The sequence below is a fragment of the Danio rerio genome, chromosome 7 (genome assembly GCF_052040795.2).
Source record: "Danio rerio strain M-AB ecotype USA chromosome 7, GRCz13ab, whole genome shotgun sequence".
NCBI lineage: Eukaryota > Metazoa > Chordata > Actinopteri > Cypriniformes > Danionidae > Danio > Danio rerio.
The window spans coordinates 1,085,364-1,113,242 of NC_141027.1; the positions used below are offsets into that span (position 1 = coordinate 1,085,364).

The 27,879-nt window shown below is 36.2% G+C and overlaps 3 protein-coding genes and 1 long non-coding RNA gene across 6 annotated transcripts in view; 1 reads left to right on the plus strand and 3 right to left on the minus strand.

Moving 5' to 3' along the window:
• The window catches only part of alpk1 (alpha kinase 1), an 859,869-nt gene that overhangs the window by 431,525 nt on the left and 400,465 nt on the right, over positions 1 to 27,879 (minus strand). The gene's annotated exons all lie outside the window — the stretch shown is intronic.
• Positions 1 to 27,879, minus strand: part of drap1 (DR1-associated protein 1 (negative cofactor 2 alpha)) — a 660,385-nt gene that overhangs the window by 27,115 nt on the left and 605,391 nt on the right. The gene's annotated exons all lie outside the window — the stretch shown is intronic.
• Positions 1 to 27,879, minus strand: part of rela (RELA proto-oncogene, NF-kB subunit a) — a 41,175-nt gene that overhangs the window by 5,903 nt on the left and 7,393 nt on the right. For all 3 annotated transcript variants that reach the window (XR_015494672.1, NM_001444202.1, NM_001001839.3), the window contains exons 2-12: positions 19,328 to 19,366; positions 18,745 to 18,881; positions 15,546 to 15,691; positions 14,938 to 15,029; positions 12,418 to 12,552; positions 12,178 to 12,282; positions 11,703 to 11,918; positions 10,527 to 10,604; positions 10,126 to 10,230; positions 9,449 to 9,652; positions 3,939 to 4,055 (exon numbers count right to left, since the gene is read on the minus strand). Coding sequence is in view for 2 of the 3 variants with exons in the window: in NM_001444202.1 (NP_001431131.1) it covers positions 3,939 to 4,055; positions 9,449 to 9,652; positions 10,126 to 10,230; positions 10,527 to 10,604; positions 11,703 to 11,918; positions 12,178 to 12,282; positions 12,418 to 12,552; positions 14,938 to 15,029; positions 15,546 to 15,691; positions 18,745 to 18,881; positions 19,328 to 19,366 (1,374 nt within the window). In the remaining variant the exon portion in view is untranslated. The remainder of the gene's footprint in view (positions 1 to 3,938; positions 4,056 to 9,448; positions 9,653 to 10,125; positions 10,231 to 10,526; positions 10,605 to 11,702; positions 11,919 to 12,177; positions 12,283 to 12,417; positions 12,553 to 14,937; positions 15,030 to 15,545; positions 15,692 to 18,744; positions 18,882 to 19,327; positions 19,367 to 27,879) is intronic.
• LOC101883941 (uncharacterized) lies at positions 24,163 to 27,199 on the plus strand. The gene is made up of 6 exons (XR_015495242.1): positions 24,163 to 24,228; positions 25,031 to 25,075; positions 25,304 to 25,452; positions 25,636 to 25,726; positions 26,174 to 26,901; positions 27,169 to 27,199. It is a non-coding gene; the product is annotated as an uncharacterized LOC101883941 (long non-coding RNA).

The following is a 27,879-nucleotide window of genomic DNA, read 5'->3' on the forward strand; positions in this document are numbered from 1 at the left end:
TGGAAGGGCATCCACTGCATAAAACATGTGCTGGATAAGTTGGCGGTTCATTCCACTGTGGTGACCCCAGATTAAGAGACTAAGCAGAACAGAAAATGAATGAATGCATATATATATATATATATATATTTGTGTGTGTTTTTAAATCAGTAATAGAAATAATACTATTAAAAATAATAATAAATAATAATATTTATATAAATATTTGATATCGGCCACACAATTAAAGTTTTTGTTTCATCAGTTTCAGTGTTTAGCAGTTTAATAGTGACCTAAGTAATATTCAATAGGTGTATTCATCTATATCTCCATGTCCAGGGCTCGAAATTGCAACCATTTTGGTCACATATGCGCCCGAAATTTTAATTATGCGACCTCAAAATATATTTGGGAGCATTTCTGCGAGTGCTTAAAATTGTAGTGTGCGACCAGTTTTTACTGCAAAATGTTCACCACATGCGCGGATTCGGGAGACATTCACGCAGAATTCATCTCTAAGCTCTTTGTCTGCACTTGAAACAGGAAACGCAGCTCAGGAATGGTTTAAAACAGTTGTCATGTCAACTTACTGCTGTAAACAAAGCCACGTCCGTAATGCTTGCCCCGCCTTCACGCTCTTATTGGCCCACCACTGCTCTAGCACTGAACGCGAATGATTGGTTAATATCAGCTGTCAATCACTCAGTCTATGCCTTCTGGCTTGGGATGACAAAGAGAGCTGCTACCGCGAAACATTGTAAAGCACTGAAGATGAGAATGAAGTTAACACTGACAGATTTAGTTTTAGACACCATGGCATCTAAAGTTACAAATAATGACACATCTTACTAGTGACCATGTGCTGAATGTTAATCCACCATCTACACTTTTTCCAAGAGTAGAAGACTTCTGTTGGCTTCAAGTCCGCTATGTAAAGTCTGTGGGATGGAGTTTTCAGGTAACTGTTTGCCACATCTAGCACGAGAGCTTTTGTTTAATCCTTCATATAATCACCAGATGCTGTCCGCCGTGCAAGTGGCAGCTATATGTCAAATTCAACACCACACACACCATCGCATACGGGCTTACACTGAGTGAACTAACATCGCTACTCATGAAAAGACCAGTATGGCTATTAACATGATGTATATAATAAAGCACAGTACATGTCAAAAACATCAGTGCAATATCAGACAGCACCCGTGAGAACAGCACAGTTATATCCTTAACAGATTCATTCATGTCCAGCAGTGTGTGCAGGGCCGGTGAGCGCTCCGTGTATCTTTGGTCATTCAGTTCTGTTATAAAAATCAGTTTTCTTGTGATAACAGGATAACGTTGAGACATATTTTCCTCACGCTTGCATATAATTTTGTTGCTTGTCAGTTTGATTAGTGTTGATTTGAAATGCAATAAACATGTTTGTATAACACTTGTAGTAACGGTGCTCATAATTGGTGGGTGCGACTAAATTTTGGCTGATGCGCCTACATTTTTAAAGTTAGGAGCGCCGGTGCTACCAAGCAAAAAGGTTAATTTCGATCGGCCGCAGCCATTAGAATATTTTTGGCTGGAGACTTCTGCTCTCATTCACTTCTATTCATTTTTAGATGATAAAAACAGCTCGTTTTGCTGCTTGATGTTGCAAACTGATGTTTTTCTCTGATATTATTCTGCTTGGTCTGTATAGTCATGCACACATTTGTTTGTAGAGTGAATAATTTGACCGTTTTCTGCCGTTTATTATTCTTATTCATTTCTCCCACAGGTGACTGAATCGGAAGTTCTAAAACAATCACAGAAACGAGCACACTTCAGCACTGAGGAATAAGGTCAATACAGTACACTTCAATATGGGGACAGACCCACACACCGCCGCTAGATGGCGCCACTAACTCTGTTTAGCGCTCGTGTGTCCACAGAATATAAATGTTCCTGTTATTCAGTATGTTATTCCACGTGATTTAGTCATTCAACAGTTCAACATATTAAATTGTTTAAAGGCATTAAAATATTAGGTCCAGTTAAATGAGTAGCCTAATTAACTTCAACAATTCAGTCTGAAAAAAATATCATACATCACCAGAAAGAGTTCATCACTTTCCCATTCCTTCAGTGTAGTCTCGGCTTGTTAATAATTTTAATTAATCATTCATTCATTCATTTTCTTATTGGCTTAGTCCCTTTATTAATCCAGGGTCGCCACAGCGGAATGAACCGCCAACTTATCCAGCATATGTTTTACGCAGCGGATGCCCTTCCAGATGCAACCCATTTCTGGGAAACATTCATCCACACACTTCATTCACACACACACTCATACACTACGGGCAATTTAGCTTATCCAACTCCCCTATAGCGCATGTGTTTGGACTGTGGGGGAAACCGGAGCACCCGGAGGAAACCCACGCCAACACGGGGAGAACATGCAAACTCCACACAGAAACACCAAGGCTCGAACCAGCTACCTTCTTGCTGTAAGGCGACAGCACTACTTACTGCGCCACAGCGTCGCCTGTTTTAATTAATTATAGATATATTTGTATAAATTTGTAGTAGCTTATCATCTAAACGTTCAGGTTACACATTTGAGCTGCCCTGCTTTAGCACTTACTTAACGACACAAGAACAGCCGATTTGCAGTTCAAATGTGGCTGGCTTTATTTATAGCGCACAGAGTGCACGTGGTCATGACAATTGAGAGAGCGGAAAAAGTGTGCACACATTTAAAAACACTTTAATGATCAGCGGCTTACTCATGCGCGCACATTATAGGACAGGGGTGTCCAAACTTTTTGGGCCGAGGGCCAGATGCAAAAAAGAAAGAAAAAAAAAAAAAAAAAAACGTTGTCCCGGACAAAATTTTACATACATCACACAGAAAGGCATATATATGTATGTATATATATATATATATATATATATATATATATATATATATATATATATATATATACACACACACACACACACACACACACACACACACAAATATATATATACAAATATAAATATAAATATATATATATATATATATATATATATATATATATATATATATATATATATATGAGATTTTCCACACATTTCTGATCATAATAGTGTTAATAACTCATCTCTAATCACTGATTTATTTTCTCTTTGTCATGATGACAGTAAATAATATTAGACTAGATATTCTTCGAGACACTTCTATACAGCTTAAAGTGACATGTAAAGGCTTCACTAGGGTAATCAGGGTAACTAGTCAAGTTAAGGTAATTAGACAAGTTATTGTATAACAATGGTTTGTTCTGAAGACTTAAGGGGCTAATAATTTTGACCTTAAAATGGTTCATAAAAAATTAAAACTGCTTTTATTCTAGCCGAAATAAAACAGATAAGACTTTCTCCAGATAAAAAATATTATCAGACATACTGTGAACATTTCCTGAATCTGTTCAACATCAATTGGTAAATATTTAAAAAAGAAGAAATAAATCAAAGAGGGGCTAATAATTGACTTCAACTGTGTATATATATATATATATATATATATATATATATATATATATATAGATAGATAGATGGATAGATAGATAGATAGATAGATAGATAGATAGATAGATAGATAGATAGATAGATAGATAGATAGATAGATAGATAGATAGATAGATAGATAGATAGATAGATAGCCTGCGGGCCGTAGTTTGGACACCCCTGTTATAGGACTACACAGTATCATTATACACAGCAGCCTAAGTGGTGAGGTCCGGAATAAAGCAGTCACTGCTCCTTTTTGTCACGATGATGAACACTGAAGGGGCAAACCATCAGGTCATCTGCTTTGATGGTGATGAAGCTCACAATTTGAGATTGTAGGCAGAGTGGAAATGTTTTGCTGTAAACCATTAATGAAACAACCCAAAACTAAACTATAGTGAGCAGCAAGTTTAAAATAGGATTAAAACTGTAATCACCTGGTTCTGGGTCTTTGAGTGGGGCGGGCTCTGCGATTGTGGAGCTCTTGATGGTGCAATCATGCAGATCCGACAGGTTCACGGTGGGGAAAGCCTGCGTCAGGCAGGTGGGTAGAGCTGCAGCGCAACAGAGCAATGATGATCACCATTATAATATTCAAAACATTCATCACCATTAATAATGACATGGAGCCTTTTCACAACACTCATGATGCATTTAATGCTCAATAAATCCATAAAAGAGGTCAATATTTGGACGTTTAAGAGCACATTTGTACATTTATATGTATTATATCATCTTTGCAACAAATCACTAAAAAATAGGGGTGTAATGGATCACGGTTGATCAGGGATTCGTACTGATCACAGCCCACAGTTCAGGACACATGTGACCCGCGGATAAGGCTAATGCATTTTTATCTTTACTTGTAGATTAATCCTAAATGTGTAACGATCACAGAGAGATTGGCTTTTACGTCATTCAGATCACATGTATGAAAGCATTTAGGATGACGGAATCATCTTTATGATGAATTTTTGGGGAAGTGGTGGGTTTCTCAGGTTATTAGAGGTGTTTGTTGTCTTGTTGAGCCTGCATGCACTTACTATAAGCTGCACCATTAATCATTAAAAGATCGGGATCTCAACACCCACGCAACATCCATTATAAACGCCAAAATCAAGAAGGGGTTTGAGTCTTTAGTTTAGAGTCAAGTAACACAGCAGTACTGGGAGCACGGTTTAGATATATATAGTAGTATATATCTAGTTTAGATATAAACCCTGATGTTTATGGTAAAACTTTAAATCACCGCAGTGTTTCCTCTAGGATGTTTTCCAGCTTTGGCGGCAGGCCTTTTTTTACACAGATCTACCAAATACCTGTGGCGTTATTTCAATGACAGATGTCGTGAGCGCAGTATTAGAAGTCGGGATCGCATTTATGTAATAGCCTACAGCAGTGGTTCTCAAACTTTTTTCACCAAGTACCACCTTAGAAAAAAATGGTCTCTCCAAGTACCACCTTACGACGCTATTTTTTAACCAGTATTAAAAATAGCGTTGTGGGCCTAATTAAGCAGCTACAGGTGTGCACAGTTTAAAAACGATGCAGATTAATTTCTATTATTAAGAATATGTATTATTGTCAGTCACTTTAAACATTTTAAATAGTCTGAACATTAACTGTGCTTGCAGGTAAAAAAAAAAAAAAAAGTTTTAGTTAAAATGTGCTTTTAAAGGTTCATAAAAATGGCGCTGTTCTTAAAAAGTAAAAAGAAAACATCTGCACTTAAATCTAAAGTATTCATAGTAGCCTATTCATCAAAAGCTAGAAATGTTGCTTGGACCTCATAAATATAGGCTATATGTCATATTCATACACTTTCAGACAAATCTTGAAATGTTAAATGTACATATGACAGGGTTCATACAGGCACAGCCTAATGAAAATCAATTCCAGCACCTATTTTTTTTCAAGACTGACATGCTATGTATTGAAGACCTGAAATGTATTCTCAGCAACCCATAAAACATTGCATAGGAATAGATACACATAAAAACCATTAATAATAATAATAATAATAATAATAATAATAATATTTATTAATCATATATTAATAATATAATAAACCTGCACTTAATGCTTGTGAAATCTTTTTTGTACTCAAGGAAAAATACTATTACACTGCTAAAATAACACAAATTTTAGTAAATAATACTAATATTAGGTAAAAGTACAAAGTACTCTTTTAAAAAGTACTAGTTGATTACTTTTGAAAAAAATAATCAGATTTTCATTATGAAATCACTTTTTTTAAGTGTAAACCTGATTGAATGGTTTAATTGCTTAAATCTCAAAGCTACATGTATAGGAATTTGCACTAACAAAGGAAGTATGGTCGATTTTTCCTTTCATGACAATTAATCTTTTTTAATAGCACTGGCAAAACTACCACATAAACTTTAAGGCCATAGAGACACTTTTGCCCATTTTTTAAACAATATTTTCAAGCTTTGAAAGGTTTAACTAAAGTATATGGTAAAAATATTTAAATTTAGCCTTTTATTTACATATTTTACACTATTTTTTTTTACAATATGGCAAATTTGTTTCTTAAATAGCTGTACATCACATGTAGATTTTATTTTACACTTGATCTTAATCTAAAATACAAAAAAAAAGTACACTGTCAGTAAAAAAATAAAACAAATGACTTCATTTTACTTGAGGTATTTGAAATATGACAACACTACATTTATCAAAGCAGTGTTTTAAGAGCCTATTGTTAATTTTGATAAATAAACAATAAGTAACAACAAATTGTTTTGACCTGTAATGCTTTAAGACAGATCAGAATACAGCTAAATGTATAAATCACACAAATACCTCATCCAGAAACATTTCCAGTATAATTCTTTTGTTGTAAAGAAATAAGTTCCACCTTTGCTAAAAGTAAGTTTCACTTCACAATACAGCCAAATAAGAAAAAGAAGACCATTTGCATTGTCATCGATCATGCATCAATCTAATTCTATATACTTGATAACTTTGAATACTTTTGACTAAATTTAGTCAAGGAATAGAGATAAATAATGTCTACTTTAATAGTGGAGAGATCGCGATTGTATTCAATCTAAGCACACAGGCGATCATGAGAGGACTTGCAGTTCATTTGAAAAAAAAAAGCCTATTTAGGAGCTAGCATATCTGTTTTAGCGATTTGCGTACATGAATGCGCCCTCTTGTGTTAAAATAAAGCACTCGCCACATTTGGAGAAATGAGTAATTGCGCAATACCTCCATTCCCGCGCCGCCATTCATACTGTGTTTAGAGGAGTGTCAGGTCAGAGGCGAGTCGACTGGCTGTCGCAGAGCGAAACGTGTATGTAGATCATCAAAAAGGCAGGAAATATGTCCGCGGTTTAATTACTCTGCTAGACATCTCTATAGTGAAAACATCCGAGAAGCATTATTCCAACAAAACTTTTGTTTTTAAGTTGTTTTCTCTGTCTCTGCAACACAGAAAGCCTTTGTCCCGCCCTTACGTTTCACGCGACTAGAAAAGGTCGACTGTGATTGGCTACTTTTCATGTCAGTCAAATCACGCTTCAGAATCAATTCTTAAACTTCGGAAACTGATTTTCAGCAGCTAATGTCACAAAGCACTAAAATAAACATTCTAAGCACAGCATTGTGATCGTACGCTTCACAAAACAGACAATGCTGATCACATCGATGTTAGATTACGCATCAAAGGATTAAAAGTGTTAATTGTTTCTTTCATTATTTGCCGATTCCTCCGCGTACCACTAGGAGGAAGCCCGCGTACCACTAGTGGTACGCGTACCACAGTTTGAGAACCACTGGCCTACAGCATGCGGATCTCTTTGCTTGTGCGCCGATTTCCTCAGCTCGTCCACAAAACTTCTTGCACGCCCCTCAAATATACGCCCCTTCAAGAGCGCGCAGATCTTCTTGTGCGCTCTCAAATTAACACTGCTGAAGTGCGATTTAGTGCGTTTGTGTAGTGAGTATGTCTCCAGCATTTATTAGATTTGCTAGAAATATTTATGAATGTCTCCAATAGATCTACAGAGCGATACAGAGCGATATTTATACGTTGTGGCCTCACGCATCAGTCAGTCAGTCAGCACGTCATCTTAAAGGGTTAAACAAATTAGGCACAGCACTACTGCGGTTACAGAAATGTTTGCGCTGTTATAATTCACTTACCCTTTACTATGTTTTGGTGCGATTATTACCCGCTATTAAAAAAATGAGAATGAGAAGCTGTAATGTAGCCGTGGCGGGTTGAATTTTGGCATGGCGTCCCGCTATAGAAGATTAATGTAGCGGAAACCATGCACCGTCATATGCATTTAACTTGACGCTCAAAAACGAAAGTTGCAGGCAGCAGTTACATTACTTCACCTGTAGGTGGCGACAACCAGCCATCAAAAATACGCCTCTGAATAATTCTTAAACATTGGTCATCTAGCAATGAAGCTTTATAAGTGAATAACTGAATCAATTATTGAAGATAAGACTAAATTAATTAAGAATGTTCAAATAATGATGTTAGACTTCTACATTTAGCGTCATCAGCAACAGCAGCAGTAACAGTAAATTTCCCACAGCACTGAATATTTTAGTTTGTTGTTATTCAGCTGATTATTTCTTCTATGTTATTTTTAATAAATCACAGGTTCTCAGTTCTGTTTGTTAAAACCTAAAGTGTCTTGCAGTGCTGTTTCTGTAATAAATGGAAAGCAAACTACATTTGTCTCCCCCTTTATAGCTTGTTATGGGTTTGTGATTGGTCTTTTCTGTTTCCTGGTTTTGCTTTCTTTTTAGCTGCGTCGCAAATGGCACACTATACACTATGCACTCATGCACTATGTACTTATGTACTTACACACTCAACAGGACAGTATATGTATGTAGTGTCGTCCCAAATGGAGCACTAATGTTTTTTTACTAAGCGGAAATTCAAACCGTTTCCCTGATGACGTGTGACAGTCGCCAAATCAGTGAAATAAACAACAGAATTATCTAATAATACCTGCCGTGAGTATTGCCGCATTCACCATCGGGAGGCGCTATACTCACTCTCATAGGAGAATTTTGCTTTCACCATCCAAAATAAATAAAGTTATCCAACATGTGCGTCCGATAGCTCCGCCCCTTCCGCTACGTAAGCAAACCTGCGGTCGTTGAGTGCGTGAAGTGTCCATCATTACACACTTCATTATACTGGCTGAATGAGTGCATCATCCGGGTAATTAAAGTGCACTTATTATTCTTAGAGTTTTCAGTGTGAACACACTACTGACACTATTTATACTACAAAATGAAGTAGAATAGTGCATAAGTATGCGATTTGGGACGCAGTAGATGTTTAGTAGGTGACTCAGTATGGTGCAGCATGTGCGGCTAATCTTCTGGCTTATTAAAGGAGCTTCTAAGATGTGTTTGGGAGAATCGTTTTTTGGTTTGACTTTGTTTGGCTTACCTACTGCTTATATTACTTTTCTTTATTTTGAACTTTGCTCCGATGTAATCTGATGTTGTTTTGAACATTATGGGGAATGTTTTGATATGGTTACTTAAATTAATTTGGTTATTTAAATTGCTTCCTTGTCCTCAATTGTGAGTTGCTTTGGATAAAAGCGTCTGCTAAATGACTAAATGTAAATGTAAAATGGTTACTCTGATTTCTCTTTGCACTTTATGTTATTATTTTGTCTTTGTAACCTTTAAATGAATATCTCTTAGCAGTTTTTCATTCAGCTTGGTTTGGTTCCCTTCTTTTTGTTGCGTGCTCAAGGCGGCACATAACAAGCTGATCCAAAAAATGGTCTGATCCGTGACAATGTGATGCAAACCATGAGATCTGTGATGCGTTACACTAATAAGAGCACGTGTGTGAGGTGTGTGTAATGCAGTGTGTACGGGTGCAGGACAGTATTCTCTCCCCTGGCTGCTGTTATCAGCCTTGCATCCCTACCGGTGGAAACGGTTCCACTGGGAAAGGGCAGCACCGGCACCGCTTTGGGCTGGCTGTCCACTGACATGGCCTGCAGATACTTCCAGATGTCTGAGGAGGATGCCGGCAAGGGTGAGGGCTCCATCTTTTGCTGGGTGAAGAGCTGACCGGGGGGCGGAGAGAAAAAGGAGGTGGGTGGAGGCTTCAGTGGAGGAGCGGCGGACACTAGACAGACACAGAGAGAAAACAGCTCAGCACACTGTTTAAACCACAGCTCTCATGCAGAAATCACTCTTGAGATGTTGTGTGTGTGTGTGTGTGTGTGTGTGTGTGTGTGAGTGTGTTAGTCAGGTGTGTGTCCTCCTTAAGCGTCTCCTGTGTGTAACACTAGTGTCCTCTACATCTCCTCCTTCTGTTGTGATGTCTGACTGTTGTAGCTGTGTAATAACTCTGATCATTCAGTGGAGTGATATGGAGCTGTATTGTGCTCTAAACCTGCCGGAACTACTTTAGCTGTGCCTTTATCTGACAATAACCAAACACCTGAGAGTGACCAGCAGCCAATCAGAATCCAGCATTCAGCAGAGGTGATGTGTAAATGGTAATGAGAGATCAGTGTGTTTGATTGAACAGAGTATTGATCAGTGTGTGTTACTCCGCTGTACACACCCACGGTCGAGCGGATGAGGAAAAGTTACCTGCTGGTACACTGGCTGGTGCACTGGCTGCCACTGGCTGTTTGGAGACAGGTAGAGTTCGTTTAGCCGTAGGGAATGGCCGTCTTTCAGCAGACATCGAGGACCCTACACATGCACGCACACACACACACATTGACCAGAAGACAGACCTCTGAGCTATTAGTAAAATGATATCATGTGATGATCATTAATACACACACACACACCCACACACTCAATAACCACGTACACACTCATAAGTGCGCAAACACAGACACACTCAATGACCCATACACATTCATTAGTGATTAGCGAACATACAAAAAGACACACAGACACACACTGACCCCACGCAATCACCCACTGACACACACACACACACACACACACACACACACACACACACACACACACACACACACCTGTGATGATACTGCTCAGCTTGAGATTATGCAGCATTCCTTCAGTTCTCTTGCGCTTCTCCATCAGCCGGTGCTCATCTGCTCATTTCACACACACACATACACACACACGACAAAATATTAAATCATCTCATTACATTACACAGAATATGCAGTAATAACAATGTAATAATGCTGTAATAAAGCAGTAAGAACCCAATAACAACACTATTAACACCGTAATAATGCAGTAATAACACAGTAATTACTTGGTAATGTCACAATAACTCAGTAGTAATGCTGTGATAATGCGGGTACACAAAGATAACAGTAGTATTACTGCATTATTATCGTGTTAATAGTGCTACCACAGTAAGAAAACAAAGAAAATGCAGAAATAACAGTGATAATGCAGCAATAATGCTGTAATAACTGCTAACACTGTATTTATGTAGTAATCATGAATTAACAAAACTATATTACACCCTAAGATTGCAATAACACTGTAATAACGCAGCAATAATGCCATGATGAAGTCATAACAGTGATAACAGTTATAACAGTGATAATAATGCAGTAGTAACAATAATAATGCAGTAATAATGCTGATAGTGTGATAATGTAGTAATAACATTGTAAAAATTTTATTAATGAATTAACAGTAATAACGCTGTAATAATGGAATAATGCTGTAAAACACGTACACATTGCAGTAATAACACAGTAATATTGCCATAATATTGCTGTAATAATGTCATAATGCAGTAATAACGTAGTAATAATGCGGTAATGTAGTAATAATGCTGTAACAACACTTAATTAACACTGTAATGATGCAGTAATGTATTAATAATGCAGTAATAACAAGTAATTAACCCCGTAATAATGCGGTAATGTAGTAATAATGCAGTAATAACACTCAACACCGTAATAATGCGGTAATGTAGTAATAATGCAGTAATAATACTTAATTAACACCGTAATAATGCGGTAATGTAGAAATAATGCATTAATAACACTTAATTAACACTAATAATTCAGTAATGTAGTAATTATGCTGTAATAACAGTTTATTAACCATAATAATGCAGTAATAATACTTAATTAACCATAATAATGCAGTAATAACACTTAGTTAACACTGTAATAACTAGGTATTAATGCAGTATGTAATGGCAACACTGTAATAAAGCTCACCCGGGTCTGAGGGCAGGTACTGGAAGTCCATGGGCTCGCTGACCTCGCGGTCAGATGGTCTGCGCAGCTGCATCTTGACACGCAGCGGCTCGGTCAGGTTAGTGTCGCAGTAGGGCGGCGTGCGGAACACTATCGCCACCTGCCGGTGCACATCAGCCTGAGAGAACGAGCCCTTACTCTCCCACGAGTCCAGGAAGAAGCGCACCTCAATGTCCTCTGAAACACACACACACACAGCATTTTAACCCAGCCCTATGAACAATATTAATACTGAAAATGATCAGTATAAATAAATATATGAATGAATCAAACGTTCAGTGAGACAGTATATGAGCGATGCTGAAACAGGCTGTGTGTGTGTCTCTGTGCTTTTGTGTGTTTATGTGTCTGATTGAGAGTGTGTGTTTGTCTTTAAGTATCCGTGTCTGTCTCTGTATTTGTGTGTGTGTGTGTCTCTGCAGTGCCACACACACACCTTTCTGTACTTTATCACACAGCAGGAAAATCTCGTCTCCTCCTCGACAGCTGCCGGAGTTTCTATTGACACGGCAGATCTTCAGCTCAGCAGTGTTAGGAGCTCCTGCAGGACACAAACACAGAGTTACACACACACAAACACACACATAGATGCACATACAGAAACACAAACAGATACACACAAACGCATACAGATGCACAAACAGACACACACACACACACACACACACAGTCGTACTGTTGTCGTATATCGGCTGAGAGACGACGGGCTCCAGAGGGAACAGATCTCCGCTGCTCAGGGTGATGGAGACCTGGAAACACAGACGCACCGCGTTCAGGTCGAACTCCTCCTCCCAGATCTTTGCGTCAGGAACTACACACACACACATGCACACGTGCAGAGAGAGAGAGAGAATCCAGGTTGCAGATTAACAGTTATGTGTTTGTAAAATGTCATTCACAAATACAGAATGACACAAAAATAAACAAATGTAATTTTGATCCCGCTTGCTTTTGAAGCGTTGTTGATCGAGTTCTTAAATGCCTATGATTGATCACACGCTCAACAGAGAGGGCTGCGATTGGCTCTAATGGTCAGCGCGACTTTGGTGTTGTTCAGCAAACAGTGACACGGACACTGATGTTAATCGGCCGCGGCGATCAGCTGGTCCATTATAGACGGCGTCGCGGTGGAGAAAACTCGCTCGGCAGACATGGTCGTAACGTTACGTTACAAGTACTGTTATTGTTGTAGCAGCTGAGAGAGGAAATAAAACAGACCCCCTAGTTTTGTGCGATTCTGTGATCGCTGAATCCAACGCAAAAATCAACAAAAAGTCGCACATTTTTGCGATTCTGCAAAATTCTTATTTAAACGCAAAATAATCAAAACAAATTTAAATCTTATTAAACAACAAATTCCAAACCAAATTATATTTGTATTTGCAATTGAGTGTGTCACATGACTTATAGATGTTGCATACGCAGCACACGAGATCAATTTAAGTGTCTCTCGAAAAACGGCGTCTCACCTGCGCCCTCACAATCATTACAGTACATGAAAGCCAGGTGGCGGCGTTTTGCAGCATGTGCAGTAAACAGACGCAGATTAAGTGCGAGTGATTTACATGTGAAGTCAATGCAAAGATGCGATTAGGCATCCTGTGGCGCAAATTGTGCGTTTGACGCGCTGTAAAATAAAGTGTGAGCAAACATCTAACAAACAGAGCAACAGAGCAGACAAAACAGCAGCAGCTTACAATGACGGAGATTGGTTGAGGGATGACTTTAGCAAAGAATAAATAAATAAACAAAAGATTTCAATAAAATAAATTCGCGAAACACTAGAGGGTCTGATAAAACAAAACCTCACGAACACGCCAGCAGGTCAAAGGGACTACAGAGAGTGAGAGAGAGCTGGGTTCTGTTGTACTTCCCTCTCAGTGACAGACTGTCCAGCAAACTCACAAGCAGTCAATTGTGCACAGTTTCTGCTTTGTAAGTTGTTGAAGCAGTTTTAATTACTCACAGCCTCCTCCCTCGCTATAGTAAGCTACCGCCATATAGCGCATGTGTGATAAATGACGTCAGTATATAATAAGCGGTTATGATTATTACTAAACCAATAACACACTGTTCACGTCTGATTCTCAGTGCATTGAAGAAACAATGAATTCTGACAGCCCTAGTAACTTATACATACTACTAATTACTACTGACACTACTACTGAGGACTAGGCCCACACGGAATCTGCACACGCAGAAATCTGCAGATTTCCAGCCCATGGCTGAGTCTATTTAGTTACTTGTGTGAATGTGTGTAATCTTATATTTATTCAGTTTTTAAATAAATTCAGTAATAATGTTGACGAGTATTAAAATATTGACATGATTTATTCACAATACAGCTGTCTTGTCTTAGATCTATTATATGAGAGACTTGCTTTGATTACCAAACAAGTGGATCTAATTGGATTTGCATAGTAAACAGTAAATAAAAGTTTAAAATGCATTATTTGTTGACTTCATATATTAAGTTTTTAGTTACGATACTACTACAATCCTTCCGCATAAATCTGCAGAATTTTTACTAAATTCTCAGCAGAAATAGTAAAAGATGTCAGAAGAATCTGTCTGGCCCTACTAATAACTGTATATACTGATGAAGTCAGAATTATTCACCCCCCCCCCCCTTCTTTTTTAAATATTTTCCAAATGATGTTGAACAGATTGAGGAAATGTTCACAGTATGTCTGATAATATTTTTTCTTCTGGAGAAAGTCTTATTTGTTGTATTTCGGCAAGAATAAAAGCAGTTTTTAATTTTTTAAACACCATTTTAGGTCAATATTATTAGCCCCTTTAAGCTATATTTGTTTTCAACAGTCTACAGAACAAACCACTGTTATACAATAACCTGCCTAATTCCCCTAACCTGCCTAATTAACTTAATTACCCTAGTGAAGCCTTTAAATGTCACTTTAAGCTGTATACTAGTGTCTTGAAGAATATCTAGTCTAATATTATTTACTGTCATCATGACAAAGAGAAAATAAATCAGTGATTAGAGATGAGTTATTAAAACTATCATGATTAGAAATGTGTTGGAGAAATCTGCTCTCCTTTAAACAGAAATTAGGGAAAAAAATAAACAGGGGGGCGAATAATTCAGACTGCAACTGTATGTGGATGAACACAGGTGCAGCTGTTGGGTTAAATGCAGTGATTTGTCAGTGGTGTGTCTGTCTGGGTCACTCACTCTTGAATGGGTTGTTTTGCGTCTGCAGTCTGCAGGAAACAGCTTCTCCCACATCCTTCTTCTTCACACACTGAATACCCAGATTCTGGAAACTGAAACCCAGAAATGAGTCTCTGCGCTCCATTTATAACCAACACACACACACACACACACACACACACACACACACACACACACACGAGAAGACATAGCGCTCCAGAAACGGCAGTGAGAGGCAGACAGGAAGCAGAAACTGTGATGTTTCCGATGGACACGCACTACAGTTAGAGATGGATAATAATAATACACACACACACACACACACGCAGTCATGATGTTTCCAATGGACAGACGCTACAGTTAGAGAAGAATAACACACACACACGCACACACTAGAGGCCTGTTAAGCAGAGCATATTTAACAGAGTCATAAGAAACTGCTGGAGAACACACACACACACACACACACACACACACACACACACACACACACACACACACACACACGTTCAGCAAAATATTTCTGACAGAGTCATAAGAAACTGCTGGAGAACACACACAGATGCACACACAGGTACAAACGTACTCAACTCCCACACACACTCAGACTTACACACACCCACACACACCTGTGTATCCTGCGCTCCTGCAGATCTGCCTCATAGTAGCCATGTTTACAGTCTTTTCCCACCAGCTCGTGTGGGTGTGGCTTATACGGCTGATTCTTGGTTACCAAGGAGATCCGCACTCTGACCGGCCCACTGTAGTTGTGAACCTATGAGAAAAGCCAGACAGAGTCATGTGACCCATCGGTGTGTATAAAAGACCAGCAGTTTTTTCAGTGTGCACAAAAACACTGTGCTTTACTTCTCTAGTGCTGTAAATCACGGTAAAAACACAGTAAAAGCATTGTAAATATCACTGTAATAATCCCTAAAAATCACTCAAGAAATTGTAAAAATCATGGTAAGATCACTATAAATCAGAGTAAAATCATTGTAAATCACTGTAAATATTACTTTAAAAAAATCACTAAATCAATGTAAAAGCTTTGTAAATATCACTGTAAAATCACTAAACATCACTCTAGAAATCTTTGGAGAAATCATTGTAAAATCACTATAAAGCACTGTAAAATCATTGTAAATCAATGTAAATATTACTGTAAAAAATCATTGCAAAATCACTGTAAATCACAACAAATTACCCTAAAATCATTGAAAAAATTCAAGGTAAAAATCACTAAACCACTGCAAAAAAAAAAAAAAAAAAAAAAAATATATATATATATATATATATATATATATATATATATATATATATATATATTCACAAAAAAATCCCTCTAGAAATCATTATAAAAATGATTATTAAATCACTGTAAAAACATTGTAAATCACTGTAAAATAATTGCAAATATTACTGTTAAAATAATCACTGTAAAAATCATTGCAAAATCTGTAAAAAAAGTCACAGTAAAAAAACTGTAAATAACAAAAATAAATAAATAAGTAAATAAATAAAAAAACGCTGTAAAAATTGTTGCAAAATCATTATAAACCACTGTAAAATAACTAAACATCACTCGAGAAATCATTGTAAAATCACTATAAATCACTTTTAAATCATTGTAAATATTACTGTAAAAAATCATAGCAAAATCACTGTAAAAATCATGGCAAAATTTTTGTAAAATCACTGTAAATACCCCCCCAAAATACTCTAGAAATCATTGTAAAAAAGATTTTTAAATCACTGTAAATACTACTGTAAAAAAGTAAAATAAAATAAAAATGACTGTAAAAAAAGTTCATGGTAAAAATCCCTAAATCACTGTAAAAAACACTGTACAATCGCAAAAAAAAAAAAAATCCTTCTAGAAATCATTATAAAAATATTGTAAAGTTACTATAAATTTGTAAATCACTGCAAAATCATTGTAAATCACTGTAGAAATCACAGTACAATCATTGTAGAAATAACTGTAAAAATCACAGTGTGAAAAAAATCTATGCAAAAACGCTGTAAAATCACTTTTAAAAAATCACTCTAGAAATCATTGGGGAAATCATTGTAAAATCACTTTAAAATCATTGCAAAATCACTGTAAAAAAATCCCAGCATAAAAACATGTAAAATCAATATTTTTTTTAATCACTGTAAAAAAAAGTCACAGTAAAATCACTGTAAATCACTAGGAAATCACTTTATAAATCACTGTAAAAAAGATTTTTAAATTACTATAAAATATTGTAAATTATTGTAAAATAGTTTTAAATCACTGTAAATATTACTTAGGGTTGTAACAATATACCGGTATGACGGTCCAGCACGATTTGAACGTGCACGATTATCATACCATGAACAATTGCATATCAACGGTTTTAACCCTTAAAGACCGAGACAGCCGCCCGCGGCTAAAAATAAGTATTGCTCTTAAATGTTTAATAACTTTTGATCCGCTGATCCGATTCATACAATTCAAAGATTGGCATAAAGAAGAGAATCTCAGCTTTCCAGTGCTGTATCACATAACATTCACGGACTTTCAGAGGCTCCGGAATCAGTGCGGTTACGTCATCAACATTTGACAACGCTGATTTGACAAAGAAACGCTCGCCACTGTGTCTCCGGACAAATCAGACATGATACATTGATGCATTGTCCCTCCTCCATGACCAGATTGGTTCAAACTCGCTATATCACAACCAATAAGCATAGGTTTCGCTTTTGTTTGTGGACCAACATGAGCTTTTTGAACAACACTGAATGAGAGATAGGCATACATTTATGCGCGGCTAAATAAAACGCAAAAAAAAAAAGTTTTGCATGAAATAATTCTCATACTAAGTACTTTTGCATGCACAGCAGCACAGAAACATGACAAAACAGTGACACAGCAAAGACGAACTGCTGCTCTTGCTGTTTTCAAAAGACGCAAATAAAGATGCAGCTGTTTGTCTGCATTGCAGACAACCATATCCATATCCATAGACAACCATATCCATGCTGGCACATAAAACCTAAGGATGTTCCATATTGAATCTAGTTTCGTTATGTAACTATTTATAGTATAGTAAATATTTATATCTATTTTTTTACTGAGGATTTGCACCATGTTTATTTGGACTTTATTTGGACTTTGACACATTATTTATTATTTTCTTATTTTTTTATTTGTTCATTGTAAGTAGTGTTGTTTATAGTAACTGAAAATATATTATTTGGAAAAAGTCAAATTTGCTTCACTGTTCTATTATTTTGTAACATACCGTATACCGCGAAACCGTCAAACCGTGGTATTGTTTTAGACGATTATCATACCGTGAAAAATTCATACCGTTACAACCCTAATATTACTGCAAAAAATCTCTGTACAAATCATTGCAAAATCACTATAAACCACGGTAAAATCATTGCAAACCACTGTAGAAATTATTCCTAAATCACAATAAAATTATTGTAAATCACTGTAAATATTACTGCAAAAATAAATAAATAAAATAAATCACAGCAAAAATCATTGCAAAATTTTTTAAATCACTGTAAAAATCACAGTGTAAAATTAATGTTAGTGTGTGTGTGTGTGTGTATATAAATCCAATTTTAAAATGGGTTTAAAACAATTAAAAACTGCTTTTATTCTAGCCGAAATAGAGACTTTCTCCAGAAGAACAAATATTAGAGGAAACACTGTGATTATGTCCTGAATCTGTTCAACATCAGTCCGTATACACATGACAGAGCATGCAGCATTTTTCACTGTATTATATTTTGCTATATTAATATTTCGGCAGTAAGCGTCAGAGGTGTTGTTAGTCTGCGTACCCTAATGGCGGGGTGCGTTTTCGTGGTGTCGTTGCTCTTCTCTCCAGGGATGCTGCCGGCCGATCGACCCTCACACTTATAACGGAAACGCATCCCTCGAGATTTAGGCTGCTCGATGATCTCCACATGTGGAGGACCTGCTCTCACACACACACACAGACAGACAGACAGACAGACAGGTTTATGAATTACTTCAGTGTTGATGATTAAGAAACATTTCAGTGTTGAATAACACAATATATTTTCATTACAAACCAATAACTAATAATCACTTCAACATTTAATAATTGAACAATAGGAGGCTGTGAAGATAAGGTCTACAACAGATGCTTGTCCTCCATTGTGTGTGTGTGTGAGTGTGTTTGCATGTGTGTGCATGATATGTGATTGCATCTGAAAGATATGTGATGTGTGTGTGTGTGTGTTTGTGTATGAAATTTGTGATTGTGTGATACAGTATGTTATTGCGTTCGTGATTAAGAGTTTGATATGTGATGTATGAGATTTGTGATTGTGTGTGTGTGTGTGTGTGTGTGTGTGTGTGTGTGTGTGTGTGTGTGTGTGTGTGTGTGTGATCTCTCACCTTGAGGCACCTGCGAAGTTCCCCACTGGTGAAACATTCCTGAAAGATTAAAACAAGACACACAACAGATGAGAAACACAAAGTCTCTCTCTCTCTCTCTCTCTCTCTCAGTCTCGCTAATATATATGTATATATATACACACAGTTGAAGTCAGAATTATTCGCCCCCTTCGATTTTTTTTCTTCTTTTTTAAAATATTTTACAAATGATGTTAAACAGAGCAAGGACATTTTCACAGTATGTCTGATAATATTTGTTCTTCTGGAGAATGTTTTATTTGTTTTATTTTGGCTAGAATAAAAGCAGTTTTTAATTTTTTATGAACCATTTTAGGGTCAATATTATTAGCCCCTTTAAGCTATATTTTTTTCTTGATAATCTACAAAACAAACCATCATTATACAATAACTTGCCTAATTACCCTAACCTGCCTAGTTAAATTAATTACCCTAGTGAAGCCTTTACATGTCACTTTAAGCTGTATAGAAGTGTCTTGAAGAATATCTAGTCTAATATTATTTACTGTCATCATGACAAAGAGGAAATAAATCAGTTATTAGAGACGAGTTATTAACACTATTATGTTTAGAAATGTGTTGGAGAAATCTGCTCTCCGTTAAACAGAAATTAGGGAAAAAATAAACAAGCTGTCTAATCATTAAAGGGGGCTAATAATTCTGACTTCAACTGTATATATGTATAGCTTTAAGAAAAACCTAATCAGCCCTACAATGAACACCATCGAAATACCAAGCATTTATACTGTCATGAGTAACAATGTAAATATACTACAACATTTAGTGAAGTTGATTTGCTGATTTCAATACGCTGATTACATTATATAAAAACAATAAATAAGAATGCAAATAAACAGTTAAAGTCAGAATTATCAGCCCCTCTGAATGATCAGCCCCGTTTAGTTTTTCCTCAATTTCTGTTTAACGGACATTTTACAATTCTAACACATGTCTAATCATAATAGTGTTAATAACTCATCTCTAATAACTGGTTTATTTTCTCTTTGTCATGATGACAGTAAATAATATTAGACTAGATATTCTTCAAGACACTTCTATACAGCTTAAAGTGACATGTAAAGGCTTCACTAGGGTAATTAGGCAAGTTATTGTATAATGATGGTTTGTTCTGTAGACTAATAATAGTAGGGGCTAATAATTTGACCTTAAAATGGTGTTTCAAAATTGAAAACTGTTTTTATTCTAGCCGAAATAAAACAAATCAGACTTTCTCCAGAAGAACAAACATTATCAGACATACTGTGAACATTTCCTGAACCTGTTCAACATCAATTGGGGATAATAAAAAAAGAGGAAATGTTCTGAGGGGGCGAATAATTCTGACTTAAACTGTGTTTGTTTCCTGCTTTTAAAGGAGCATTATAAATACTGTGAGCCTCAGACAACATTGTTTCCTCATTCTCATGTAAACTACACGAGTATAAAACCCCATGGGAACAACAGCCAATCAGAACACAGGAATTTGTGTGTTGAGACCAAAAGGCCACGCCCTCAAGATTTGCATATCCTTTAGTACTTTAGGTCACATTCTTCATTAGAGGTCACCAACCCTGTTCCTCTGACATCTGCAGAGTTCAGCTCCAACACTGATCGAACACACCTGAACCAATTAAATTAGACCTGAAGCAGCACTTGATAATTACAGGCAGGTTTGTTTGGTCAGGGTTGCAGCTGAAATCTACAGGACGGTAGATTTCCAGGAACCGGGTCGCTGACCCCTGTTCTACGCCATCGAGACCTGATGAGCAGCCATGTCATCAGACCACTAGCCAAAACATGGATTGATATGTTCCTCAGAGAAAGAGACATGTGGATATTTCACCTTCAACAGTGCAGAACAGCATTAAAGACTGAAGGAATCTGGAGGAGTTTCAGTGCGTAAAGGACAAGAGCGCAAGCCTAAGCTGAACAACCGTGACCTCCGACCCCTCAGGGGGCGCTGCATCAAGAGTCCTCATTCATCTATAAGCAGATCAGCACATGGGCTCAGCACTACTGCGGTAAACCTTTGACAAGCAGCACAATACAGAGTTACATCCACAAACACCAGTCTAAACTGCACTGTGCCAAGAGGAAGCCCTATGTTAACAGTGTCCAGAAGCGTCGTCCACTTTTCTGGGCTCAGAGGCATTTGGTATGGAGGTGAATGTGAAGGAAGCTCTCCAGGATTAGGGTTGGTGACGCCTATTCTATGTCATTCAGACCTGACGAGCAGCTGCGTCATCAGATCACTAGCTAAAACACAGACTCATATGTTGCACACGGGATCATTATTATGCACGCAATTCGCTAACATGCATTAAAATGTACGCAGTAGGGTTGTCGTGATGACATGAATTCACATTATGGTACTGTACCAGCTGAAGTATCGTGATACTAAGTAGTATTGCGATACTGTAATTCACAACTCAAATCTATGAAAAAAGGTAATTGTCAGAAATACTAACCAACAAAAAATACATTAAAATAAAGATACACATTATGCCGGATGAAATTGGTTACAAAAAAAGTGTTTCTTCAGCAAAATTAGGCTATATGAAGTGCTCAAAAATAGTTTCTGTTTCCTGTTGGTCTTTTGGGTTTTACCATCTATTGTTTGTTTGTTGCTTTCTTACCAGGTATTCAAAATTTCTCCTTGCGAGTCGTCTTTTTTTATAATAATTTTTAAGGGGTTTTCACATTTATGCGATAGGACAGTAGAGAGTACTCACAGGAAAGCATGGGGAGCAGAGAGAGAGGAAGGATCGCATAGGGCTGCGAGGCAGGAATCAAACTCGGGTCGCTGTGAGCACTGGAGTGCATGTGTCAACGCACTAACCACTATACCAGTGGTACCGACAGGAGTCGTCTTTTTAAGAGATTGTTACGGCTGTTTATCTATTTCCTAAAAACAAGCTAAAAAATCTGTCAATGGTGTAACGGTTGCCGTATATTGGTAGAATTTTTGCGTCCCGTTCTCTCTCTCTTTTTCTATCTCCCTCTCTTTCTCTCTCCCCATCTCTACCTGTCATGTCCTTTAGGTCCGCCTTCGCGGAATCTGATTGGTCAGGAGACCAGTCACTCATCGTTGGGTGACGTGGCGCTGTCACATATAAGGACGCTAGGGAGAGCGGATGACAGCGCACTTTTCCTTTGATCCCGTTTTTGTGTATTCTTGCCGACATGATTTTGTTATTCGTTAATTTTGCTTAACTTTCGTTTGGATAAAATTATTTAGTATATTTTCTGCCCATTTTTGAACGAGATTGTGATTTCTGTGCATTTATATTCGATTGTTTGTTTGTTACTTTGGCACAACTCTTACCTGCTCAAATCCAAAACAGAGTTGACTTTGTCCTCAGAGTAAGGCGGACAGGGAAGATGTCGTACGACTTCCATCTTACATACACGTAGTCAATCCATTGTTTAAAACACCAGGTAAGAAAGTGAATGCCACTTATGTATTTGTTTTGTTTTAGTTCAGAATAGGTAAGTTTACGGCGCTCAGCGCTGAAGATTTTTCTTTTCTTTTTCTTTTCATGTTCTAGTGAGGTAAGGGTTTCGCTTATGAGTTAGAAATGTTTTGTTATATTTATTTCTTTGATTTGGCTTCACTGGCGTCCCCTTACTCTTGAGTTGACCTAATTTTGTTTGATACTTTGTTTAATTTGTTACTTTATTATTGTAAATATTTTTCTGAGTGTATATATATTTGGGCATTATTCTGATTTCACTTTTTTGTACATTAAATCACTTTTGTTGGCAGTTTTGTTGATTTGTGTCTTTTGTTTTCACCCATCATCTTGTAAGGGTACCACACCTCTTAAATGTTATTACTTTTACCCTAGACTAACATCAAAGAGGTTGTAACAATGGTGTAAGTAACAAACTTATTCCAAAGCAAAAGCATGATTAGTTCAGGTTATTCTGAGGGAAAACTCACTTAATGTTGACTTATTTCTGAAAACTAGACAATATTTTTGCTTGTCTAGAAAATGCTTCTTGATTTCAGAATGTTTAGATATTTAGATTCAAACCAGACAAAGACTCAAAGTAGTGTATGTATTCCTGGCTGTTTTTGATTGACATTATAGCTTAAAAAAAGACAACACAATACATCTCTCTCAGTCTCTCTTATGCCTAGTTTAATTATAGTTTAACCTTTATCCACAGCAGATCTCGTGAAAAATAAAATAGGTTAATGTTCCTCTGATGGGTTTATATTACAGAGCTCACACGCTACACACAATAAGTCAGAAAGCTTTAATCAGACATTGACTTCTTTTGTTTAAATAGTTTATTGACAAATGAAGTATAATTATTTTGCCCGTGTTACGTTTATATCACTGTAAAAATGCTGGGTTCCACATAACTGAGTTGGCACATTGTGAAGGAATTAAGTTAACTTATTAGTTTTTACATATTTCAGTGGATTGAACATAACAATTAAGTTGTTCCCCGTCAAAAAACAAAACAAACAAAATAAGAATTGTGTTGATTTAGCGCTTTTTAAAGGAGTAGTTTGAACAAACACTAAATGTCATTTTGTGTGTGCGTGAGAGAGACGGAGCTCATTAACATTCACAACCAATCCAAATATACTGTTATCCCTAAAGTTGTATTAATTCAAAATACTTAGATTCAATAAACATAAAAAACAACTTTTTTGCTTAGTTATCCATTTTGTTTAGTTTATTGTACGATTTGCATGATATTTTTGATTCTACTGGAATGTTTAAATTGAATGTACTTAACAAAGCTTATTTTAGTCTATTGGTAAAGGAGTGATGTGCAAGGGGAAATGTGATTGGCTCTTTGTCTTTGGACTGACGTCACTGGTGAATACAGCGTGAGCGCGCATTTTCTAATGGCTGCTGATCACTGTGAGTACGATTTCATACTTTTGTCTCAAACAGTCCACATTGTTTTCCTTTAATAAACAAAGTATGTAACCGTTAGCAAGAAAACCACATGTAAGATTAAGCTGTGTCTGACGTTAGGATCATGTTATTGTTCCGGTCAATCGCAACCGCCATTGCCACATTTATTAACAGTTCTAAGACGTGAAAAGTGCAAAGACGTGCGTAATAGGATCATGATAGATCATATATTATGTAAAAAAAAGTTAATGTAAGTTTTGCCTGTGTTAGCGTATTCATTTATGCCACGTATAACCGATCACGGCCGCTGCATTTCATCTATATAATTCGTTACAGTTACTGTACGTGGAAACATGCTTTATGAGGTCGTCACGTATAAAGTTTAATATTGATGCTGTATTCGATGAGTCATCCGCGTTATCTTTTGTGTAAACTGATTATTTTTTCAGTGGTGGTTATGTGTCGTCAGATGTTTAGCATAACATAACCTGAGCTGTTTTTAACATTTTTTTTACTTTTTTTTTCTTGTAAGTGAAGTATTAACTGACTAGAATACATTGAGATTTGCCCCTTCGGAAATACGAATTCATGTTAGTTGGCAGTTTTTAAAGATATGCAACCTCGTGCTCATCAGTCTTAGCAAGTGAATTTTCAGTTAATTAGAATGAAAGCTAAATAATTAACTGTAGCTCTCTAATTCTTTTGATTAACAATAGCTGTTTGTGGGAAATTTGGAGATAACAGATCAAATTATGTAAATGTGTTTTGTCAGCTAGTAATCTAATGTATATTTTTGTAACTGTAGATTGCAGAAAGATCAAAGACAGGCCAACCAGGATGAGATGAAAATGTAAGTATTGCTCATTTGCTTGTGACAAAATATGGTACTTATTAAAACATTGCAGATTTAAACATGGGAGCTATGCAAAAAGCCAGCCATTTCCATGCATATATCAGGAATGTATTTGTAATGAAATGAGTACAGTATTGATAAACATGATAACATGCTAATTTGACAGTTGTTTAATTTTGACATTTCTCTGATGTTAATAAACGTTTTTGTGTTTTACTACTACAGGTGTATCAAGAGTTCAACCAGATAGTGTGGAAGAATCTTAAGCAAGAATTATATTGGTCTCTTGATCATCACTGCCCACAGCTGATTCAGATCTTCAGGTCAAAGAGAGGATTCACTGGACAGATTTTTATCTTCTACAAAATAACAAGGTTTGTGTATGCCATTGTTTGTACATGCCTTTGACATAAATTGATGCCATTGTGTGCTGAATTCTGAAATTTATATAATTACTTTAGAAATCCTCAGTGACAGAGACTAAATTTTAATACATGAAAATGCCCTTTCTCTCATGTTGACAAATGATACAATGTTGTTTCTCTGCAACACCTCAGGCGTCTGACCTCACTGACATGCCATGTGTTGCCATTTGAGTGCTTCCAGTAGTTGTTGGTGATGACCCAACAGTTCTTCAAAGCATGTTTTGTAAGTATCCTTAATAAAAGTTTTTGTATATTAATCTAAGTTTTTTTGCATTATATTTCTTAATGTACATTTATGTTAGCAATAACAATAAATAAATCACCCAAGCAATGTCTTATTGTAGTTCATTAATAAATAGAATAATGATCAACATGAAATTTGAATTCATGTTATAACTCCTTTGAAACTCTAAAATGATAAGTAGAATTATATAAAGTCTTTAGTAATTTAATTATATCAAATCTTTTTATGCCGTATGCATTGACTTGTATACAAAAATATTTGTAGTATTTTTATATTTGATATATCATTGAATACTGGATATGTTTGGGTATACAATTAACAAATTATGCTTGCATACAACTAAAAAACATTACATACAAATAATATATATTAAAATCAAATGTACACCTCTAAGATATATTTATGTTATCTATTTATTGTTGTCAGGCTTCAGATGATGGAGACTCAAATCAACATGTGCTCGTTGGAATTCTTAACCAAGAAAATTAAGATGTGGCTCTGCAACCCCTGTCCTTCCACCTCCACCCATTCTCTGGGAATCATCTTGGAGGGAAATGTTGTAATGGACAATATAGACAATATTCCCCAGGCCAAGTGTCTTTTTGGATCAACCTATGCACTGCACCTAGGCTACACAAAATGCATGGACAATACCCTTCTTTTTATTCAACAAGTTTGGGTAAGAAGATGCTGAAGGGTAAGATTCTGGCTGTTAAAAATCAACTTGTCATGTAAACTGGTACAGAAAAGGCATGTTCCTTCAGGCTTGCTGTCCTAACTGTGAGATAAAAAAAATTAAAACTATGCTTTAGTGTTTGGCAAGTGTAAATATTCCATAATGTTAAAATGTAATAACATCCTGTGGTTGTTTATTTTTTGGATATGTTTGTAAAAATGTATTTAAAAATTTTAAACAAGTGTTTTAATAAGATTTATAACAATAAATATTGACTAATTGTTATACAAGGCATTTTCTAGTTTTGTCACTTGTTTCGGAGTGATATTTCTAAATGATTTTAAATAAACTGTAAAGTAAATTTTTATTCTTTGTCCTTGTTTGTAATTAGGGGTATTTTCATTAAATCATTTATTGTGAATAGCTAAGGTTAAAATTATTTCTGTCATAACATTCAGGTCAAGATTTTATGTTTTAAGTTTATACAGGTTGATTGAACTTAAAAAATTTATGGAAACTCGCTGCCCTAAAAAAGCTAATTTCGTCTTGTTGAAAAAACAATACTTTTTAGGTTTATTGTACCTAAGATTTAAATATTGTTGTACTAAAAACCTTTATTTCAGTCAACTAAATATTTAATTAAATGCATTTGAAATCTTAAGTACAATAAACTTAAAAAGTGTTGTTTTTTCAACGAGACGAAATTAGCTTTTTTAGGGCAGCGGGTTTCCATAAATTTTTTAAGTTCAATCAACCTGTCCGGGCTTACAGTGTATGGTCAATACGAACCCTTCTAACTGCAGGGGAATTTCATGAAGTAATAAAAGCTATGGAGATATCGGACAACAATTTAACTCACAGCACCATTAGGTAAATGACCATCATTGCCAATAATAAAATCACCACATATGAGCAGACGAGCAAAAACATGCATTTGAACAACTTGTTGAGCTTTACTGTACACATTAAAGAGCCCCTATTTACCATCATAAAAGGTCATATTTTGGTTTTGGGGTCTCCAACAACAGGCTGATCTGCACGCTAGGCATGAGTCGATATAAGATTCTGATGGTATGATGATCTTGAGTAAAAACATCACAGTTTCGCGATACCACGCTATTGTGATTACTGCTCCAAAATAAGTTCTTTTTAAAACTCTGGGTAAAAATTAACAACCCCATTGAACATGATATATATATATTTAATATTAGAAATATTTTGAAATGTCACGCTAAATAATTCAAATAAGTCATTGACTTCTGCAGTCTTCGTTAGTTTCAAAAACACAGACTTCTTTTCAACTTGAAAAGGCATCATTGGACATCTTTCCTTTGTTTGGAAGTAAAGCCACTGCACTGTTCAGAATTTCAGCATGCTGGATGCTGGTTCATAAGAGATTTGTTTTTCAGATATTTCCTGAATCATGGATTGACCAGTAGCTTGTTATGTGGAGGGT